The sequence below is a fragment of the Budorcas taxicolor genome, chromosome 6 (assembly GCF_023091745.1).
Source record: "Budorcas taxicolor isolate Tak-1 chromosome 6, Takin1.1, whole genome shotgun sequence".
In the NCBI taxonomy this organism is placed as follows: domain Eukaryota; kingdom Metazoa; phylum Chordata; class Mammalia; order Artiodactyla; family Bovidae; genus Budorcas; species Budorcas taxicolor.
The window spans coordinates 103,524,442-103,547,621 of NC_068915.1; the positions used below are offsets into that span (position 1 = coordinate 103,524,442).

General features: G+C 46.5%; 1 protein-coding gene and 1 non-coding gene across 3 annotated transcripts in view; both read left to right on the forward strand.

Moving 5' to 3' along the window:
* Window positions 1–23,180, forward strand: part of EVC2 (EvC ciliary complex subunit 2) — a 151,429-nt gene that overhangs the window by 87,060 nt on the left and 41,189 nt on the right. For both annotated transcript variants that reach the window (XM_052641711.1, XM_052641712.1), the window contains exons 12-16: window positions 830–1,005; window positions 3,740–3,899; window positions 11,228–11,682; window positions 16,230–16,434; window positions 21,719–21,841. In XM_052641711.1, the coding sequence (XP_052497671.1) occupies window positions 830–1,005; window positions 3,740–3,899; window positions 11,228–11,682; window positions 16,230–16,434; window positions 21,719–21,841 (1,119 nt within the window). The remainder of the gene's footprint in view (window positions 1–829; window positions 1,006–3,739; window positions 3,900–11,227; window positions 11,683–16,229; window positions 16,435–21,718; window positions 21,842–23,180) is intronic.
* On the forward strand, window positions 9,857–9,959 carry LOC128050144 (U6 spliceosomal RNA). The gene has a single exon (XR_008199653.1). It is a non-coding gene; the product is annotated as a U6 spliceosomal RNA (small nuclear RNA).

Sequence of the window (23,180 nt, forward strand, 5' to 3'; positions counted from 1 at the left end):
CTCAGTTTCCTCATCTGTGAAATGGGAATAATAGACTCCTCTCCCTGGATTAAGTTTGAAAAGATGAGAAACACTCTGGGTCCAGTGCCAGGCCCAGAAAAAGCACCCAGTGTGTTTTAGGCTATTATTACACTTGTGTGCTTGCTTGGGTTTTTATGCATTTTGTAATTCTAAGAACTTCTTGCTACTCTGACCAGACTCATCTCATGTGCTCGGTGAATGTGGGGGTGCTGGGGTCAGAGCCAGTGGCGATTTATCCCAGAACTTCAACACCTGACGTGGTGCTGTGTTTGGGGAACTTCAGAGGTGTGACTGCATGTGGGTGAAGGACACCTGAGTGAAATATACATTTCATTCCTAAGGCAGCAAAATTGTTTTGATAAGACTTTACCATCCAGGTCTTGAATGCACTTTTCAAAGCCCTTTCTTTTTTTTATAATTTATCTTTGAAATTTATTTTTAATTGGAGGATAGTTACTTTACAATGTTGTGTTAGTTTCTGCTATACAGCAATCAGCTATAAGTATGTGTATATGTGTATATATATATTCTCCTCCCTCTTGAGCCTCCCTCCCACCCGTCCCTTCCCACCCCTCTAGGTCATCACAGAACACCAAGTTGAGCTCCCTGAGCTATACAGCGTTTCCCTTTCCTATTAGTATGTACTTTTCTCTAAGCCTTTGTTCAGGGCTGGGAATTTAAGGTATTCATCTTGGGGCTTCTATTCCTGTATATTTTCTTCAGAAAGGAGATGTAATATTTTAAATGACTAGAAAGACTTTTCTCTAAATTTTAATTAGGCATGTTTTCTCGATTTTCTTTTAAACAGGAGAGTGTCGAAGAGTTAATGGACTTTTTCCAGGCTAGTAAGAGATATCATCTCAGTAAAAGATTCGGCCACAGGGAGTACCTGGTCCAGAATATCCAGTCGTCAGAGACCCGTGTGCAAGGCCTGCTGAGCACTGCGTCTGCTCAGCTAACCCTCCTCATCCAGAAACACGAGAGGTAAGACTCCTGAACCACCCCATGTAACGCAGATAAACAGCCTTCCTCCAACATTCCTCGTAGAGACCATCTGCTGCTGCTGCTGCTAAGTCGCTTCAGTTGTATCTCACCCTTTGCGACCCCATGGACTGTACCCGCCAGGCTCCTCTGTCCATAGGATTCTCCAGGCAAGAGTACTGGAGTGGTATGCCATGCCTTCCTCCAGGGGATCTTCCCAACCCAGGGATGAAACTCGCATCTCTTAATCTCCTGCATTGGCAGGTGGGTTCCTAACCACTAACACCTCCTGGGAAGCCCTAGAGACCATCTACTTCTGTTCATTCATCAAATGCACTGGCTACTTGACTTATTTCTTAAGAATTCTCTAGCTAGAAGAATCCTTTCCATGATAGAATATTTAAAATATAGTCAGTAGTCGAGATGACTTTACAATGAGCCAACATGTTCCCATCATCAACTTCAGTAGGTACCAACTTGTGGCCAGTCTTGATGTAGCTGCTCATCCTGACCCTGAGCTGTTTTAAAGCAGATCCCCAGCATTTCATTGAGGCATCAGTGGTGGAGGCTTAGAGGAACTGGATGGTCAGGACAGCCTGCTTCTCCTTGAGCTCCAGCACACTGCTGGCTCTTGCATTCTCCTTTGTTTTCTGTGTTTGGGGGAATTTTTTAAACTGAATTATAGCTGATGCACAGTGTTCTGTTAGTTTTAGGTGTACAGCACACTGATTCAGTTATACATGTAAATGAGTGTATATATATATTCTTTTTCAGAATCTTTTTTTATTGAATTTTTATTTTTTTAATATAAAGCTATTTATTTTAATTGGAGGTTAATTACTTAACAATATAAGTTATTACAAAATATTGAATATAGTTCCCTGTGTTATACAGAGGGTCCTTGTTGGTTATTTATTTTATATATAGTGGTATGTATATGTTTATCCCAACTTCCTAATGTATCCCTCCTCTCCTCCCCACTTTGGTAATCATAATTTTATTTTCTATATCTGTGAGGCTTTTTCTTTTTGTAAATAAGTCCATTTGCATCTTTTTTTTTTTAAGACTCCACCGGTAAGCACTGTCATATGATATTTGTCTTTCTCTGACTTGCTTCACTTAGTATGCTAATCTCTGGCTACATCCTGGTTTCTGCAAATGGCATTGTCTGCATTATTTCCTTCTGTTTATGGCTGAGTAAGATTCCATTGTATATGTGTATGTATATACCACATCTTTATCCATTCATCTGTCAATGGACATTTAGGTTGCTTCCATGTCTTGACCTTTGGAATTAAGTATATACACATAGATGCTTATCTTGGATTCTGGGTATTTTTTCTCAGCAACGTTGGGATACCATGAGGCCAGGTAAATGGCGTTAATCACTATAGCTTCTAGCCCCTTGACAGCATTTCTTCTTAACTAGTCTCTTCTTTGAGACTCATGATTGTCAACAATGAATTTTATTCTTTGTAGGTTGCAAGCTCTAAAATGAATAGGGCCATGATGATAAGGTTGGTTTCCTTAGGACAACTATGGTTTTGTGATTGGTTCTACTATCTAGCTAATTGTATTAGGACTTTCCAGCTCTCTTGCCGTCTTTAATGAGGATTCTGTAAAGTGCAAATTATATGAACACTTCACACCTAAAGATGCTAATGAATTTGTCACTGCAGTTGATTTGACATTCCTGATTCATTTTCACTCTAGTGAAAGAAGCAGCTCTTTGCCTTGAGCAGAAGCTCCAGACAGCTGGTTGTACTGTTGGGAGCAGTTTCCAGGGAAGTATATTACCTCTGATTTTTAAATCCTATTTTAGTAGGTTGGCACAGATATATTTCTGAAATGTGTATCTATCGTTCATTCAGGAAGCTTCCATGGAGAATTTACTGTGTGCCAAGCAGGGGCCTCGACCAGGGGTGCAAACAGACTGGGAACAGTAGTGGTAATATTGACAGCATCTGGAAAAACAGATCCAGTAAGACATGTTTGAGGAATTGGCTCACATGGTTTGGAGGCTGAGAAGGCACAGGAAAGCCAGTGGTGCAATTCAGCCAAAGGCCTGAGAACTGGGGAAATCCCAGTCTTAGAGAAGGCGATGAGATGAGATGTCCCAGTTCAACAGCAAGGCAGGAAAGAAGGGGGAATTTCTTATTCCTCCACTTTTTATTCTATTCAGGCCCTCAGTGGACTGGGTGATGCCCAGCCACACTGGGGAGAGTCAATCTGCTTTATTGAGCCTACCCATTCAAATGCTAATCTCACAAGAAAACATCCTCACAGAGACACTCAAGCATGATCCTTGATGTGGGCACCCTGGCCAGTCTATCTGATACACAGAGTTAACCCTCACACCGAGCTTTCCCTGATTTATCTCTTGGACTTTGCTTGTGCCATTCATGTCACCAGGAGGTCCTAGTCCATCATTTCCTCCTGGAAGATTCTATTTGTTCCACTGTGGTCCTCTTGAATGTTACGTTCTCCAAAAACTCTTCCCCAATTTCTGCCCTAACAGGTGATGTCTCTTGTGATGTTAAGCTTCCTCTACATGCCTCTAAAAAAGATGATCTTTCCCTTCCTGCAGTTTAGTAATGTCTTAGCTGCCTGTTCTGATGATAGAGATTTCTCAGATACAAACCAAACTGATATGGAGATAAACACTCATCCACAGCACATTCAAGCTGCAGGTGAGTTTGGACAGTACATCAACTAACTCGGCATCTTTTTCATCTAGAGCAGGCTACTTGGATGAAGATCAGATGCAACTACTCTTGGAGCGGGCTCAAACAGAAGTCTTTTCTATAAAACAGAAGTTGGACAATGACTTGAAGCAGGAAAAGAAAAAACTCCACCAAAAACTAATAATTAAGAGAAGACGAGAGATGCTGCAAAAGGTATATAAGGAATTATGACATTTATTTTTTGCATAATCATTGTGAACACCTACCAAGTGCCAGGTTCAGTGCCAGGCACTGCCATCAGAAAGCTAGGATCCGAAGGGTGACTGGACAGGCATCCTGATGCACCATCTGCAGTTGATTGGTAGTGACTCTTTGGAATGCTGTCATAAGGCTTTGGTGGGTCCCATTCAGCTCAGCAAAGCTGAGGGTTGTGGTAGATTAGTAATGTCTGCCAGGACAAGAGAATAGCAGTGCTGGTTCCAGTGAATAATGACTGGCGGCTACTATAACGTTTATGGAGTGTTTACTTAGCATTGTGCTAAGTGTATTATGTATCTTACTTAATTGTTCTAGTAACCCTGTGAGGTAGATACTACTATTTTCTGTCTTTATTCTGATGAAGACATTGAACCTGAGAGGGCTTAAGTGTTGTGATCCGTTTGAGCTACTACAGAAAATACTGTAGACTAGGTGGCTTATAAAGAACAAAAGTTGATAAGTCACAGTTCTGGAGGCTGGAAGTCCAAGATCAGGGTTCCCGCAAGGTCAAGTTCTGATGTAGACCCTCTTCAGGTTGCAGATGATAGACTCCTTGCTGGTGGAAGAAGTCAGAAGGGTGGAAGGCGAGGAGGGAGCTCTGTGGGTGGGTGTGGGGCCTCTTTTGCAAGGACACTAATTTCATTCAGGGGACTCCATCCTCATGCCCTAAGCTCCTTTCCAAAGCTTCCTCTCCTACATCCTCAGAACACGTGTTAGGTTTCAACATCTGCATGTTGGGGGACCACAAGCGTTCAGATTACAGCATTAAGTAATGAGGTCAAGGTCACATGTTTAGTGATTGGCAGTTGTGGGACTGAGTCCAGGACTGTGTGACTTAGAGTCTCAGCCTTGCCCTTGATGCTAACCTGCTCAGTTGTTTGCCCACCTGGAGAGGGGCAAACACCCTGTGCTGTCTTCATGCTCTGGTAGCACAGAAATCACCATCACCTGGGGAAGGCTGCACAGAGCACGTGCAGCTGAACCTGAGTCCTGGGGACAGGGAGCATCTGATGTGTGCAAGACAGGAAGGACACTGCAGGTGGTGGGCAGGCATCTTGTTCAAACGTGAAGGATTCAGGCAAGGGTGCCCTGCTGTGCGTGGAGCTCCAAGAACATGAGGATTGAGAGGGCAGGGGCTGGGGGAGGCACGGCCAGGAAGCAGCACCTCTTCAATGAAGGCAGTGTGCTGGGCTGACAGCTGACTTTCAGCCGAGGACGAGGGAATACTGAAGTGTCCCTGAACACTGAAGTTTTCAGGAAAATTGATCAAAAACTCAATCTCTGTGCACCAGTGCCGAATCAAATCTCAGAGACAGAGTTTTGGGTGAAATAGAAAAACAAAGCTTTATTGCTTTGTCAGGAAAAGGAGGACACAGCAGGCCCTTGCCCTAAAAAACTGTGTGTCCCTACCTGGGAGGATTTGGTGAGGAGTTTATAGCTATACCTTAAGGGCGGTACTGCTGATAAGGATCAGGGTGTGTGCAGGGCCTGCACTTCTTTAATCTGGCCTCAGGTGGTCTCTTGATAAGCAGGTTAACTGTCACCTTCTCTGAAATGAAGAATGCTAGCATCTTCCATAGTCTTCCCTGGTGGCTCAGAGGTTAAAGCCTCTGCCTCCAATGCAGGAGACCCGGGTTCAATCTGATACTGTTAAAGTGCTGCACTCAATATGCCAGCAAATCTGAAAAACTCAGCAGTGGTGACAGGACTGGAAAAGGTCTCTTTCCATTCCAATCCTCAAGAAGGGCAATGCCAAAGAATATTCAAAATACCACACAATTACACTAATCTCACACTCTAGAAAAGTAATGCTCAAAATTCTCCAAGCCACACTTCAACAGTATGTGAACCGTGAACTTTCAGATGTTCAAGCTGGTTTTAGAAAAGGCAGAGGAACCAGAGATCAAATTGCCAACATCTGTTGGGTCATAGAAAAAGCAAGAGAGTTCCAGAAAAACATCTACATCTGCTTTATTGATTACTCCAAAGCCTTAGACTGTGTAGATCATAACAAACTATGGAAAATTCTTCAAGAGATGGGAATACCAGACCGCCTCACCTGCCTCTTGAGAAATCTGTATGCAGGTCAGGAAGCAACAGTTAGAATCAGACATGGAACAACAACAGACTGGTTCCAAATCGGGAAAGGAGTACGTCAAGGCTGTATATTGTCACCCTGCTTGTTTAACTTACATGCAGAGTACATCTTGCGAAATTCCAGGCTGGATGAAGCACATGCTGGATTCAAGATTGCTGGAAGAAATATTAATAACCTCATATATGCAGATGACACCACCATTATGGCAGAAAGTGAAGAAGAACTAAAGAGCCTCTTGATGAAAGTGAAAGAGGAAAGTGAAAAAGATGGCTTAAAACTCAACATTCAGAAAACTAAGATCATGGCATCCAGTCCCATCACTTGATGGCAAATAGATGGGGAAACAGTGGAAACAGTGGCTGACTTTATGTTCTTGGGCTCCAAAATCACTGCAGATGGTGACTGCAGCTATGAAATTAAAAGACACTTGTGCCTTAGAAGAAAAGCTATGACCAACCTAGACAGCATATTAAAAAACAGAGACATTACTTTGCCAACAAAGGTCCATCTAGTCAAAGCTATGGTTTTTCCAGTAGTCATGTATGGGTATGAGAGTTGGACTATAAAGAAAGCTAAGCAGCGAAGAATTGATGCTTTTGAACTGTGGTGTTGGAGAGGACTGTTGAGAGTCCCTTGGACTGCAAGGAGATCCAGCCAGTCAATCCTAAAGGAAATCAGTTCTGAATATTCATTGGAAGGACTGATGTTGAAGCTGAAACTGCAATACTTTGGCCACCTGATTCTGACTCCTTGGAAAAGACCCTGATGCCGGGAAAGATTGAAGGCAGTAGGAGAAGGGGATGACAGAGGATGAGATGGTTGGATGGCATCACGGACTTGATGGACATGAGTTGAGTAAGCCCCGGGAGTTGGTGACAGACAGGGAGGCCTGGCATGCTGCAGTCCATAGCGTCACAAAGAGTTGGACATAACTGAGCGACTGAACTGAATGTCTTCCATTAGTTGGGAGTTTCAGTTCTGCAGAAGAGCTCAAAGATACTGTTATATGTATCCCCTGAGGCAGAACCAGGACCCTGCCCTGTGGCTGCATTATTGTTTCTTGACTGCTCCTCCCTTGTCTCCATTCCCCTCCATTCCCTGATTAGAAACTGTTTGAAAGGTTTCAGTGCCCAGGAGCCCCACAGGGTCCTGCTTGGTTTCAGAAGGAAGATCAGATTTGGAATTTAGGAAGCTCAATTGGGCAGCCTGTCAGATAGAATTGAAGGAGCCCTAAGGTACAGACCTATGGGAGGCTCTAGCACTTGACCAGATCAGAAGTGATGATGAGACCATGTCCTGAGCATGGGAACAAGGACAGATTCAGGAGATATGAGATGTCAGGATGACATAGATGGCTGTCAGGATGACGTAGGTGGTACCATTCAGGAAGGAAAGGGAAGCAGAATAACTTAAATTGATTGATAGAAACTCTACTTTTATTACCGAATGTTGGGCCCAACAGGAAGCTGTGATTCTTATCTCAGCCATTGAACTCCACCCCAACTTCAGCATTGCCTCATTTATCTCCATTGGCTCAAGGATCAAAGCAATGGAGTTTATACCCATATTTCTCTGATGGTCTGGCCTGGTTCAAGTTTAGGATCTGCAAGGATGGATGAACTGCAGAGATTCCAGTGATTTTCCATGAGCACAATTTCTTACAGTTGCTTTTGCTAAATCTTGTGAGTGCCACAGGGTTGGAATGCCACTCTACAAAGGCAAAGGTTTGTGTTGTATCCTCAGCACTGAGGACATGTTGCAGGTTCTTAACCAGTATTTATAGAAGGAAGGAATTGACACTCTCAGGTCACCTGAACCCATGAACAAAAGATATGTTTGTGCAAAATAGAACCCAGACTATCTGCTGGGTAGAACTCTTATAGGCTTTTCTTTTTATTTCTTCCATGTAATGAAAAGCTGGGTGTGCAACCCCATGGACTATACAGTCCATGGAATTCTCCAGGCCAGAATACTGGAGTGGGTAGCCTTTCCCTTCTCCAGGGGATTTTCCCAACCCAGGGATTGAACCCAGGTCTCCCACGTTGCAGGGGGAATCTTTACCAGCTGAGCCACAGGGAAGCCCCATGGGTACACTATTATAAATAACACTGTGATTGACATCTCTGTGCATGTCAGCTTTTTTCTCATCACAACGCCTTTTATACCTTCTGTTATTTCTTCCAGAAATATCCTTTTCCCCATCCTCACTCGACTGAGGTATGACCTCACCCCTCAGGTCTCTCTTGGGTCTCCTTTATTTTTTAACGTTTTTAAAATTCATAGTAGCATAATTATAGCAAATATAATTACATTTGATGGTGGTTAGTCTTTTTTCTTTTCCATTATAGTTTATCACAGGATATTGTATGTAGTTCCCCATGCTATACAGAGGACCTTGTTGTTTATCCATATAGATCTTCTTCTTTAAAAGCCCTCTGTGACCTCCTTATTTAAATAGTCTCTCATGGATCTCAGGGTTTTTTTCTCTGAGAATATCTTGATTTTCAGTTCCTATGTGCCTGGGATGTGGTAATAATAATAGCAGACATTCATTGATGCCTACTCTGCACCAGGCCCTTCTCTAAGAGCTACCTACACATTTTATCTGAGGCAAAACAAGAACTGCAGCCCAAGAGGCAGCATCTCTGATATCTCTGAGAGGCTGCTCCAAAGCAGCAGTGGGGGAAGGTCAATATATAAGATTTTAGTGAAGAGGGAGTTCAGTACCATTAAGCACTCATTTTACAAAAGGTTTATTGTTATCATAAGGATCTGATGTCACCATGAAGGGATTTAGTGCTTCTCTAGACAGGAGGAGATGCAAGGGTTGAGATAATAAAATCTGTTTCTAAAAACGTCCAACTATCTAAAGTCCTGTCCCACCAGATTCCCTGGAGCACAGAGTGTCTCACTCACCCTGAACTCCATCAGGGGTGTTGAAGTCAGCAGCCATAGCAGCATGGGCTTCAGTCTCCGTAGAGGCAGGTGGCAAATGCCTTTGTTGTTCAGTTGGCAATGTTCTTGCTAAGTGCCAATTTGTAGTTGACTCACGTCTTGAGCATCTCATTGACTCCTCACAGCTACTCTATGAAGTAGATTCTATTATTATTCTCTTTATAGTTTAGGCGCTGGACACACAGAGAGGGCTAGACAGTCATTTGGGTTATCTCAGCTTGTAAGTGGAAGAGCCAGGATTGGAACCCATGTGGTCTGCCTCTTGAGCTTTACCTACTCAATAAATACATGTTCAACAAAAGTCAAACAAATGAAGTTTTCGCTACATTTTCAGTTATTTTTAAAGTCACTTAGTCGTGTCCTACTCTTGTGACCCCGTGGACCGTAGCCCGCAAGGTTCCTCTGTCCATGGGATTCTCCAGGCAAGAATACTGGAGTGGTTTGCCATTTCCTTCTCCAAATTTTCTTTTTTTGGGGGGAACACTTAGCAGCTTTATTAACTTACTTAAAAGCCATGAAACCTCCAACAAAAGAGGCAATGCTTAAAGTTCAGCTGGATGAAGCAAATTAAGCCTTTTCCTTTGCCTGAATCCTCACCATAAATCTTGCCTTTGAATTATCAAATTTGCCACCCCTTGCCTTAGGAATATTGTGATTAATATACACAGAGGCAGATTTTGTCTAGTCCAGGAGGTGAGAGCAAGAAAGAAAAAATGCTGTTTGAGTGAAGAAGGTGGGAAAAAGATGCCCTGGATCCTTCTTTGAAATGCATAAAGATGATCACATTTTACTAAAGTTCAAGCAAGTTATGTGCTATTCTCCTTTGGGGAGGATGTGTTAAGGAGATAGAGTCTTCTGGTTGCTTTGGCAGCACATACACTAAAATTGGAATGATGCAGAGAAGACTAGCATGGCCCCTGCATAAGGATGACATGCAAATTCATTCCATGTTTTTTTTTTATAGCTGATTCACATTGTTGTACAGCAGAAACTAACACAGCACTGTAAAGCAGTTATACTCCAATTTTAAAAAATTAGCCATTAATCCTGAACACCACGTACAATGAGAATTACTGGTGTATTTAATCTACCACATTTCTAAAGCATACCATCACTCCTATTAATATAAATTTAAGCCAGCTATACTGGTTTGGGGCTTCCCAGGTGGTGCAGTGGTAAAGAACCCACCTGCCGGTGCAGGAGACATAAGAGACCTGGGTTTGATCGCTGGTTTGGGAAGATCCCCTGGAGGAAGAAATGGCAGCCCCCTCCAGTATACTTGCCTGCAGAATCCCATGGACAGAGGAGCCTGGCGGGCTACAGTCTTTAGGGTCACAAAGAGCTGGACACGACTGAAGCGACTTCACGCACATGTGCACACACACTGCCTTTTCCAAAGTTAATGTACTCATAAGGAAATCTTGAGAACTTTAGTGAAGTCACCTTTCCACAGCCCCTGGTGCTAATCCCAGAGGTCAAAGAATTGTTTTGATTGAGAAAAACACAAACATAACCAAAGAAAAAATGACTGAGGCAAGAGAAAAAAAAAAAGAATCTTAATAGAAACATCCTCTCTTATTGTTTAAGGCTTGACCGTGGGGAGAAATCAATAGTCCTTCCAACTCTGAACACACTCTTAAAGTATTTCTCTCCTGTTGGCCTATTTGCAGAAAAATTTAGTTGCTTTTCCTTTTATTTCTTCTAGTATTTACAATAATTTTTAAATTTTTAATTGAGGATAATTGCTTTACAAAGTTGTGTTGGTTTTTGCTGTATAACAAAGCGATTCAGCCATAAGTGTGTGTGTATATAAACATATGCCTCCTTCCCCACGCCCCAGCCTGCCTCTCTAGGTCAGCCTCGAGGGCCAGGCTGGGCTCCCTGTGCTGCACAGCAGGTTCCTGCTGGCTGTCTGTTTTACACATGGTGGTGTATATATGTCAGCGCTACACTCTCAACTTAGCTGGTTTTAGAAGAGCAAAGCATTCATTCAAAGTAACCGTTCGGTAGTTCCTTTCTCCTCCGCTGCTGTCATACTTTGGCTCTCTCCATTGGTCTTTAGGAACATCAGTTCCTTTTTTTAATGAATAATTTGCCAAATGTGCAATAGTTGGGGAAAGGGCTGTTGATGTTCTGTGCCTCCTGCAACTATATCCCAAAGTGTTTTCTTGAGGGCTGTACCAGCCAAGCCCCGCCCTCTGCTAATTGTCCCCTCTGGAATTGCTGGCAGCACAAGGAACAGCGGAGGGAGCAGCTGTCCATCGCTGAAGCCTCCGGGGCCGCTGAGGATGCTGGCCAGTACCTGGGCCAGTGGCGGGGCCTGATGGCCGAGCACAGCGCCGCCCTGGAGGAGCTGCAGGAGCGCCTGGACCAGGCTGCCCTGGACGAGCTCAGGGCCTTGACCCTCTCGCTGTCCGAGAAAGCCACGGAGGAGCTGCGGCGCCTGCAGAACTCAGGGATGACCCAGGAGCTGCTCAAGCGCGGGGTGCCCTGGCTCTTCCTGCAGCAGATCCTGGAGGAGCACGGCAGGGACCTGGCGGCCCGGGCCGAGCGGCTGGAGGGCGAGGAGAGGGACCGGGGCCAGGAGGGCGTCCAGAGTGTGAGGCAGAGACTGAAGGACGATGCGCTGGAGGCCTCCACGGAGGAGCAGGCGGAGCTGAGACACTGGGAGCACTTGATCTTCACGTGAGTCTTAATCCCTGTGTGTCGCCCCTGCTCCTCTGTTCCCATTGGTGGGGGAGGGATTCCACCTGCTGGTTATGGGCATAGCCAGACACATGACACCTGATCCTGAGACTGAGATTTAATGTGGCCCAAAGAGGGGCTTTGGCCACCTGATGCGAAGAACTGACTCATTTGAAAAGACCCTGATGCTGGGAAAGATTGAAGGCGGGAGGAGAAGGGGGCGACAGAGGATGAGATGGTTGCATGGCATCACCGACTCAATGGACATGAGTTTGAGTAAACTCCAGGAGTTGGTGATGGACAGGGAGGCCTGGTGTGCTGCAGTCCATGGGGGTCGTAAAGAGTCAGACATGACTGAGCGACTGAACTGAACTAAAATAAAGAGGGGCTTTGGTTGTATGATAGATGCCAGCAAAGCTTTGGCAGCTGTTTGGGGCTGGTACATCAGATTGGAAACTGGAGGAGCCTCAAACACCACCCACATGGGGCAACAGAAAGGAATGAAATGTGGGCAGTGTAGACCAAAAATCTGGGTTTAAATCCCAGCACCACCACCAGCTGTTTGAGTGTAGACAAGTTACTTAACCTCCCTGAGCCTCATCTTTCTTGTCTGTGGAATGGGATGACAATACTCTGTCATTTATGGTGCTTTGAGTAGCACATGATACTATTGGGTTGTTAGAAAGTGAAGAAAGCGTTTTATAAGAAGTCAGGAGGTGAATTTTCTAGTTCTGATTCCATGACTCAGTGATACTATCAAGGATTCAGCCCTCAACATCTTTCTGCTCTGCTATACTCAATGTGCTGCCTTGGTCCTTGGGCTCATCTCTTCATGGTTTCATGATGGCTGCTGCAGCTCCAGGTGTCACACACATCATCTCTTTCTAACATCTGCGGCATTGATCTTCCCTCTGCTATTGGGCAGGACTACATCATAAGTCCATGCCAAACTGTTCACCTGCTAGGAGGCTGAAAAGGCCATGATTGTCTTAGACCAGAGGGCTAAGACTTTTTCTTTAGGCTTCGAGGATTACATGGTTCTGTAGCAGCTATTCAACTCTGGCCACAGCGTGAAAGCAGCTACAGGCAATCTGTAAATGAACATGACTGTGTTCCAATAGAACTTCATTGACAAAAAAAACAGTGGGCCAGATTTGGTCCATAAGCCACAGATTGCCAATCCTGCCTTAGACCACTCAGTATTCCCTCCCTGGGGCTACTAAGGGTGTTTATATCTCCAACATTGTTGGAGGGTAACCCCTGTAAACAAAAGCTGAGCTGACAAGGGACAAGGAAGTGACTCTAGATTAGACCATTAGATCACCATCTAGCAAAATGCCAACTCCTAGCATTGACGAGAGGTTGTGTGAGCAAGTATGTCAATCTTTTAACACAACCTTTGATCAGAAATAAGTGGATGGTAAGAGGTACCTGCTATCATCACCGCTATCATTCCTGTGCAGGAAGAACTCAGATTATCAGGAGGAGAACAGACACACAGGTAGATGATTGTGATGAGCAAAGCAGGAGCAATTAACCAGGTGATAGTGTGGAGGATCAGAATCTTTACCAGGATAGGAAGGAGGTACATTTTGGGTGGTAGACTCTGAGCTGGTACAGAGCCAGAGATGAGGGGACCCTACCCACTGGTGCTGTGCTGAGAGGAGGCAGGACTGGGTGGTGAGCAGCTTGGTGGGTCCTTGTCTGGGTGTGAAATGGGGAGACCAGTCTCACTGCACAGAGAAACAAAATCAAAAGCCCCACCAACAGCACAGTGAAGAGAAACAATAGCCCCCACCTTCCTAGTCTATTTATTTAGAGTAATAGAAACTGTTTACGTATAATGGCATAGTTGTGGGCATTTGGCTATAACTTAGTGCTACTTCCTTAAACCAATGGACCCACCAATCAATATTCCATCAAGTTGCTTTCTCTTTGAACAAAGCAATCCAGAAAACCCTATTCAAGCGAATAAACAAAACCAAAGCCCTTTGACCATTCTTTCCTCAGTGTGACCATTCTGTAGTTTAACTTGGATCTTAGCCGCAATTTCAATTCTGAATCTACAGCTCTTTTGATTAGAAATGGTTATATTGCCATAGGACATCCCAGATGGCTCAGTGGTAAAGAATCCACTTGGCAATGCAGGAGACGCAGGATACATGGGTTCAATCCCTGGATCAGGAAGATCCCCTGGAGGAGGAAATGGCAACCTACTCCAGTATTCTTGCCTGGAGAATTCCATGAACAGAGAAGCCTGGTGGGCTAGAGTCAATGGGGATCCCAAAGAGTTGGACACAACTTAGCAACTGAGTATTTACACACTTATTGACATAGTATCATAGAGAGGGTATTAGGTGGGTCAGGGGGGCAGGTAGGGGAAGGAGTCCCTCCCAGTATATCTGCTCAGTCTGTCTGTCCACCTCTTCTCTTGAGCCCCATGCTGCTTGCTTGATATCTGTGGTCTTTTCCACCTGCATCAAAGCCTAGGCTGTCCTTGAACCCTTTCAGGGACACCAGATAGCAGAGCATCATTCTGTAACACCCTTCCTTCCTTGATGGCAGTGACACCCATGGAGCAGGGTCCTCCGGGATTCTGTGATGCCGTGTCTCCTCCTTAAGTGCTCTCCCTGGGGACAGACCCTGCACCCAGAGAGGAGAGGTCCCAGGTGTTGTGGAGAGGGAGGGTATCTTGGTGTGGATGAAGTGACCTCTCCCTTCTTTCTCATCTCTCTTTTATGGTTCTGTCCTTATTTAGCTTACAGTCTTTGTTAGTTTTTGTTGACTTGAACAAACAAGATGCTGTCTTCTACAAGCCCATACAAATCAGACCCTTAAATGTCACTTCTTTTTTGCACAAGCTGTTCTCAGCAGTAATTATTCAGCTCAATCTGCATTTTACCAAAGTCTCTGCTCCATCCAACCTGTTTGGGCTGGCTCTTTAAAGTCTGTGGATTGGACTTGACATTCCCATTATCAGATGGATCAGATGGTCACCTTCTTCGCCTTCATTTGGTTCCATTTTGCAGGGAATATTACTAAAGCCGCCGCTGATAAAACAGGAAAAGAGAAGTCTTACTTTTCTATCAGAAAACCTCTATGATTTTCCCTAGGGTTAAAGAGGGTCAACTCACAGTACACACAATGTGGGTCTGCTTATATACTTGCTTATTTAAGACTCTGAAAGGTTTCAGCCTTTATTTCTGAGGCATTAAGTAGAAATGATTTTGCACAATAGTTCGGAAACATGTTTTTATACGTTTCCTGATTTCAAATGGGATGGAGTTGCTGTAAACCTGGTCTGAGGAAGTGAGAATTAATCAAGATGCATATTTTACCCGGGAAAGCATATCTTTAAGACCTTGTTTCTAAACTCCTGCCTGGACGTTAAACTCCTGCAGGGCAAAGACAGTCTCCCGTGTTTCTGTATATCTTGGTGCCTACCTAGTTGAGGATCAAGACCAGACCACCCAGCACATGTGTGCATGTTCAGTTGTGTCTGACACTTTGTATCCTCACAGACTGTAGCCCACCAGGCTCCTCTGCCCATGGAATTCTCCGGTAAGAAGAGCTGGAGTGGGTTGCCATTTCTTTCTCGAGGGCATCTTCCCAACCCAGAGATCAAACACTCATCTCTTGCATCTCCTGCATGGGCAGGTATACTCTTTACTGCTAGGCACCACCTGGAAAGTCCCTAGACCACCCAGGAAAGAATAAAGACTCCGATTCATTTCAGAATTACTTTCACCTTAGAGGCCACATAAGCAGCAAATATGTGGGACAAGGATTTCCATGAAGGAAGGTACAAAGGAGCAGCTGTGGTTTCCTTATGTACTTCAGAAGAATTGGTGGGTCCCATGAAACCCTGTGGGCTTGAGGCCTTCAGACTGCTTCTGGCTGGGGGCCCACATCAGCTCTGATAGTCTTATTCTGTTCCCAGGAGAGAACTTTCTAGCTGAGCCGAAATTGCACACCCCTCCATGGAAATTTGGGCCTGATAGACCCGGCCCTGGCCTCCCCCAGCAATGTCCTGCAGGTATTTCCAAATTTAAAAGCATCTGCAAAGTGTATTTGCTGCAGCCAGTGCTGATCAGACATTGCCAGAATAATCAAACAGATGATATGGTTCCATGTCCAATGCATTATGATAGCTCAGTGGTAAAGAATCTGTCTGCTAATGCAGGAAACACGGTGTCAATCCCTGGGTGGGGAAGATCCCCTGAAGAAAGAAATGACAACTTACTCCAGTATTCTTGATTGGAGAATCCCTTGGACAGAGGAGCCTGGAGGGCTACAGTCCATGGGGGTCACACAGAGATACAACTGAGCGACTGAGCGTGCACACACACACACACACCAACATGACACATATTAGGTGCTGAAGAAACCCTTGTGGAATGAATGCCTGATCCAGGAGATGGCGGGTGTTTCCGGACATGGATTTGACTAACGGAATTTGAGCTTTGAATTTCCACTTCCCCATTCCCAGCACAGCCCACCCTGTCTTCTTTTTTTGCAAGAACAGACCACTCTTCCTGCTTTTCCAGGAAGCTCTGCTCTTCTGCCTTCTCTCTGTCTGAAGAGGAGCTGCTTGGGATGAGGAAGGAAGTTCACGGCTGCTTCGCTCAGATGGACAGGAGCTTGGCCCTCCCCAAAATCCGGGCCCGAGTCCTGCTGCAACAATTCCAGACGGCTTGGCGAGAAGTAGAGTTCCTGAAACTGGACCAGGCCGTGGCCGCCCCTGAGCTGCAGGTAGGATGGGCGTCTCGGGGCCTTGTGCTGGCAGAGGCAGGGCCTCCTCCAGCTGCTGAGGCTGTATAATCCAGCTCCACTGCCGCCCTCAGCCCTCGCCATGCCAGCATCGGGTATCCGCGGAACCGCCTTAAGTTCTGTAGTGGACACCCTGGTACCTGCCTTAGCACTGTCCACCAGCAGTTATGAGTCTCCAGCACTCATGGTTAACAGGTCCACCCCTCTCCTGGGCATTGATTGCCCTTGGTGGTGGGAGCCACCCGGCCTGAGAGGTGACTCTCCCTCCTGCTCACTCCCTTAGCCACAGCCAGTGACCCACGCAGGAGGCTTGTGTAAGTGGCATGAGGAAGATGCTCACTGCAGCTCAGGTGGAAAAGGGCATCTCTGATCCCAGAGCTTGGAGGGTGATTGACAGATGCCTGTGTGGGCTAAGTCATTTCAGGCGTGTCTGACTCTTTACAACCCCATGGACTGTAGCCCGCCAGGCTCCTCTGTCCATGGGGTTCTCCAGGCAAGAATACTGGAGTGGGCTGCCATGCCCTCCTCCAGGGGTCTTCCTGACCCAGGGATTGAACCTGAGTCTTCTGCATTGGCAGGTGAGGTTTTTACCACTTGTGCCACCGGGAAAGCCCTGACCTGCCTACAGTGAGCACCTGTTATGTGCCACGGAGAGGCAGCTCTTGGGTGCTGGGTTTACTCCGGAGCCCTCCGTGGGCCAGTCAAGGCCAGAGCCCCCCACCTTACCTAGCCCTTTCCTCCTCTGGTCCTGGTTCCCACACCTCCTGTGGCTTGCTCTGAACTCCTCTCTCAGGAAACAGCGTTCACCCCAGTCCCTGCCGTCTCTGGCTCTGCCTCTGGGGAACCTGGCCTCTACAAGGCCTTTGAACTTGCTGTTTCCTCTGCCAGGAATATCACAGGGCCAACTCTTTGCTGTTTCTTCACATCTCAGTTCAGATGTCATCTACACAGAGGTCCTCCCTGAGCACTATCCAAAGTCATCACCTCCTTAGGCATCCTTCAGAATGCTGTGTTCTTGCTTCTTCGTAGAATTGATCGCTATTTGGAATGTCCTGGTTACTCAGTGTACTCACGGTCTGTGCACCACCGCCCCCACCAACAAGCTCCCTGTGTGTAGTTCCCATTCACTCCATCCCAGCATCTAGAATGTGCCTGGCGCATAGTAGGTGTGCAGTGAGTGTTATTGACTGAACCAACCAACCACCAGATGTGGGCAGAGTGTGGGGGGCTTCCCTTGAGGTGATATCACATTGAGGTTGAAAGCATTTCGCATCACTTACACTTCTGTTAACTCAGCTGTGGTTAACTCAGCAGGGCCGGGAGTAGATGTTCTGTCCCCATGTTACAGATGAGAAAACTGACCGAGAGGAAAAGTGAATTAATTGACTGAGGTAGGACAGAGTGGAAGGACTGGTCTTGGAGCTGGTGCTTTCTGACTTTAAACCCAGTGCTTCTCCTTGAGGAGAAAAAAAAAAATGCAGCCACATCCTTTCTGAATAAAATCAGTGAACAGAACCGACTTGGAAGATTTTATATCATTTCACATTAGAAAAAAAGGCTTCCCGGGTGGTGCTTGTGGTGAGGAATCCGCCTGCTGAGGCAGCAGACATAAACGACTCAGGTTCAGTCCCTGGATCGGGAAGATCCCCTGGAGAAGGAAATGGCAACCCACTCCAGTATTCTTGCCTACAAAATTCCACAGACAGAGGGGCCTGGTGGGCTACAGTCTACAGGGTCGCAAAGAGCTAGACATGATGACTTAGTATGCACATTAAAAAAAATATAGTGGGTTGAGAATTCCCTGGCAGTCCAGCGGTTAGAACTCGATGCTTCCACTGCAGAGGCCCTGGGTTCCATTCCTGGTTGGGGAACTAAGATCCCAGAGGCTCTGCAGCACAGCCTAAGTAAATAAATACATGAAAATAGTTTTTTAAAAACGTTATGATTTTTTTTGAAGTGGGTTTTTATTTTATTTTTTTCTATTTCTCTTTTTAGAAAGTTGCAAGATATATAAAATGGTGATACTTACAGAGTTAGGGACAGGTTATACCCAAAAATGTGTAAAAGGTTTTGGAACAGTGAATTAAAAAAAAAAAAATGTTTCTACATAACTGAACTGAAGTGTGTTTCCCTGGCTTTTGAGCTGGACCAAGGGCCAATCCCAGCAGGAATTTAGTGTCTGACTATAAGCTGTTCAAAGTGCTGGATTTTGAAATTGAATTGGCCTTGTGTCCCAGAGGGCCAGAGCATCTGCCCTGGACCTTAAGTTGCTCCCTGGAAACCCTGTAGAGATGCAGGGGCGGAGGTGAGGGATAGAGCCTGCAGTTGGCTGAGCCTGGCTGTCTTCACCAGCAGCACCTTGAGAAGAACATCACGGTGGGCAGACATGGGAGGGCACCCCAGGAGCCACTCCATCGCCAGGCCTTCCTCCTCTGCCAGCCTGGGGGTGTGGGTGAGTTACCTGCAGGCACGCTAGCTGGGAGCTCACACCTAAAAGTTTTTTCAATTCATATTTTATCTTATTTATTATAGCCTTATTTTTCTTATACATCATTTTTTCATCTATAAAATGAGTATAATGAAGATTAATACTGTGGGAACTGTTCACTCTCTAAGTTGAGTCTGACTCTTTGTGACCCTGTGCACTACAGCACGCCAGGCTTCCCTATCATTCACCATCTCCTGGAGTTTGCTCAGACCCATGTCCATTGAGTCGGTGATGCCATCCAACCATCTCATCCTCTGTTGTCCCTTTCTCCTCTTGTCCTCAATCTTTCCCAGCATCAGGGTCTTTTCCAATGAGTCAGTTCTTTGCATCAGGTGGCCAAAGTATTGGAGCTTCAGCTTCAGCATCAGTCCTTCCAATGAATATTCAGGACTGATTTCCTTTCGGATGGACTGGTTGGATCTCCTTGCAGTCCAAGGGACTCTCAAGAGTCTCCTTTAGCACTACAGTTTGAAAGCATCAATTCTTTGGTTTTCAGCCTTCGGCATTAGATAGACTGATATGTAGAAGAGAATTAATCGTACTCCATACATCCCCATTCCCTTGGGCCTCCCCATTTGGTCTTTCTTCTGACCACCAGGTAGCCCTCCAGTTTCTTCCCTGTTGATCACCGTTTGGATTCAGCGCCCTAAACAAGAGCAGAATCGTCTGGTTGACACATCAGCTGGCCCCTCACAGGGTTCTCCAGTGACTGAGGCAAATGTGTGTCTAAGGCTCTCGTAAACTCTAACAGACTTGTGAGTCATTGCTCCCTCCTCTTCCTCCAAGCCTTTCCTTGGCACTTTCTGCCAGGATATAAGTTCTACTGTGGTCTCAAGGCTCCACCGAATCTGACCCTTGATGAGCCATGTGCTGGTAAACTGACTCTGGATGGGAGTTCATCGTTCCTGATTTGTAGCATTTTCCTATTTCCCTCATGTCAGTACCCCTTCCAAGGTCAACCAACTTGATATCACAGCACGTGGGCACTGAGAGAGGTGTACATGATCAGACCTCCCGCCCCACTCTGGCTTCACCCCCTCCCAGTGCCAATCCTCACTCTAGGTTTCAGGATCTTACCCTCCAGGCCAGCTCTGTTCCTCAGAGGCCCTGACTCACAATTTCCGTTTTTAGTGTGGTCTTACCTCCTTTAGAACAGGAGATGAAAACTGTAGTTCACTCATGGAGTCAGTGAGCCCAGCCTGAGTACTTAAAGACACTGGGCTCAGGGGTCAGGAGGCTCACTGTTAAGTGCTCAGGGCTCCTGTGATGTGGCTGAGGCCACTGATTCTGTTCTCCTGGCCTCTGTCAAATGGGGCATCTGAACTCAGTGAATTCTCCTTTCGGTGCTGGCCTCCTCTGAGTGGGCTAAGGCAAGCCCCGAGGACATGCTGGTCCCCTCTACTATTATCACCGTGGTCATGAGAGCCGGGGCAGAGTGGACAGGCCTGAGTCCAGGTTGACAGCAGGCTCTGGAGGCTCATGGCAATGAAAGAGAGGAGCAAGGGCAGGCATGTGAGCCAGAGAGCGCAAAGCACCCGCCCTCCGCCCTCATTGGGGTGGCCGCTGGCCACATGCTGCGCTGAGCCTCTGAGGTGGGGTGCGTTGCATTGCGGTGGTCGTGCTCCATCCGGCTGTGCTGCACTGGGCTGTGTTGGCTGTGCTGTCATGCCCTGTCATCACATTCTCATGTTATGTGCCTTCTGTTGTCACAGCACGCTGCTGTGTCACAGATGTGGCCTGTTGCTGTGTTATACTGCAGTGTGTTAGGCTGTGCTGCACTGTGTGACATTGTTGTGTTCTGTGTGTTAAATAATGTTGTTATGTTTATGTGGTTTAAGGGCTTCCCCGGAGGCTCAGTAAAGAATCCACCTGCAGTGCAGGAGACCTGGGTTTGATCCCTGGGCTGGGAAGATCCCCTGGAGAAGGGAATGGCTACCCACTCCAGTATCCTTGCCTGGAGAAGCCCATGGACAGAGGAGCCACGGGGTCACAAAGAGTCGGACATGACTAAGCAACTAACACTTGTGTTACCTTGTGTTTTGTTTTGGCAGTAATCTTGTGAGGTTGGCGCTATTATCTCCATTTTATAGGTATGGAAACGGAGACTCAGAGATTGTAGCATCTGCTAGACCCATTCATTCATTCCTTGAATATCAGTTTACTGAGCAACCACGACCTCTTCCTTAACCCCTCTCACATTTGCTGAGGGCTTCAGATCTTTGGGGTCTGTTCCCAGATTTTCACCCTCCTGACACCTTGTCCTGCTAGGCTCAGCTGCAGTGTCATGTCCTCACATTTGTGAGCAGCTAGTATGTGTGTGCAGGGTGTGCAGATTGCTATTCTAGGAGAATGGTCTATGTCAACATCCCCCTGGCCCCCAAGCATAGTGCTTCCTTGAATGGACGCATGCAGATGTCCTCAGCAGCCATACACCTCTGCAGACATGTCCCCATCCCCAGCCAGCATGCTCATTCCATCGCCTTGTCTTCATGGCGCTCTCTGACCCTCTGAGAGTGTCTCTGTCCATCTGCAAAGCTCTGGTGCTTCCCACAAGCAACCTTCTCCTCCCCTCAGTGGGATGAGCCCCCAGAGTACACCAAGACCAAAGGCCAGTGACCGGAGCTCCTTCCAAGAAAGGCTTCATTTCTCCACCCCTCTCTGGCTAAGACAGCTGTGTGCTGCAGAGAGCTGCAGGAGCCTCTCTGGGCTTGAAGAGATCGAGGGCTGCATCCACCTGCTGGCGATCACTTTCTCACCCATGTTTTCTCCCCACTCCAGCCACAGTCCAAGGCCAGAAAGCCACGCTCCAAGAGCAGAAGCAAGATAGATCTTTTGAAGAAGTGCATTGAAGATAAAATTCAGCTGTTCGAGGAACAGGCTCCCGAAGACCTGGTTGAAAAGGTCAGTGTTTCCCCTGCCACTCATCACAGGGCTGGCCACTGCCCGGTTTGAGGGCACACAGAATCCTCGGGTGCTGTGAGTGTCTGCCTCCATCCTGCACCCGGCTTTCACGCCGTGCTCCTGCACGTGGGCACCATGCCTTTCCTCCTGCTCCTTCTGCCTGGAACACTTTTCCTCTACTTCTCCACCCAGAGGTCTCAGGTGTGTCCTTTGGGCTTCCCCCTGGCTCGGTGCTGAGGGGTTCACTTGTGCTGTTTCCCTCTGTCTCCCGTATATCTTGCCTGCAGCCTGACCTCCCTCTCCAGCTCCCTTTCTTCATCTCTCCAGTGAGGCTTTGGTTTGTCTGTACACCACATACGACCACAAGCTGCTTACCTGTCCTTCCCTCTTCCTGGATTTACCTTTCTGCCTTTCTTTACCTTCAACTTTGTCCTCAGCTGTCCTCAGGTGCCCCTTCTTCCAGGAAGCCTTCCTGGAACACCCACTTTCCCTCTCACCCCTCCCCACCCCCGCCACCCCAACCAGCTCCCTTTCCTGTCCCAGCATGCCTCACGCTGTGCCTTTATCCACTGGGATGCTGAAGGGACCATGATCCCTTGGGTGGTCCCCGCTCTCAGGGATGCACATTCTAGACAGAAAGTCCTTAAAATGCAAGACTGTGGTCAGCGCGGTTAAAGAAATGAGTAAGATGCTGTGATAGTGACGGGGCAGGGGGATGGTGAGAGGGAAGTGGAATCAGCAGTGGGTCGGAGGGTCAGGTCAGGTGTCTCTGAGGAGGTGACATTTAGGAGTCGACACCACGTTGTCACTGCTGGGGTGCCTGCCATCTCCCCCAGTAAGGGCAGGCGCCCGGAGGAGTGTGTCAGTGAGTGGATGTATGGACCGTATTCTAGAGCTGCTGTTTTTTTTCCTACCTTCTGTCCCACAGGTCCTTTGCCTAAGTTTTAAAAGTATTATTATTTTTTAATTATTAAAATTTTAGTATTATTTAATTTATTATTTAATTATTATTAAATGAAATAAAATTTAATTATTATTAAAAACTATTATTATTTTTAAACTATATTTCTCAGAACACAAATGCATCATCTGGCAGAGCCATAGCACCTGCTCTGGCAAGGTCAGGCCCCTTCCCGGTGTGCCAGGTTGCTGATGTCCTATGAGACCAAGCGGTAGCACCCTTATTCCCACTCGTGTGCTATTGAGACATGAGACAAAGACTAAGGCAGGTACATGTGGAAGTACCATCTGTCTTACTGTTCAAGGCTAATTCAGAAGCTAGAAATTATATGAGAGCCAAATGGGCTTGCTAAACACCCCAGAATTAAATGGACCAATC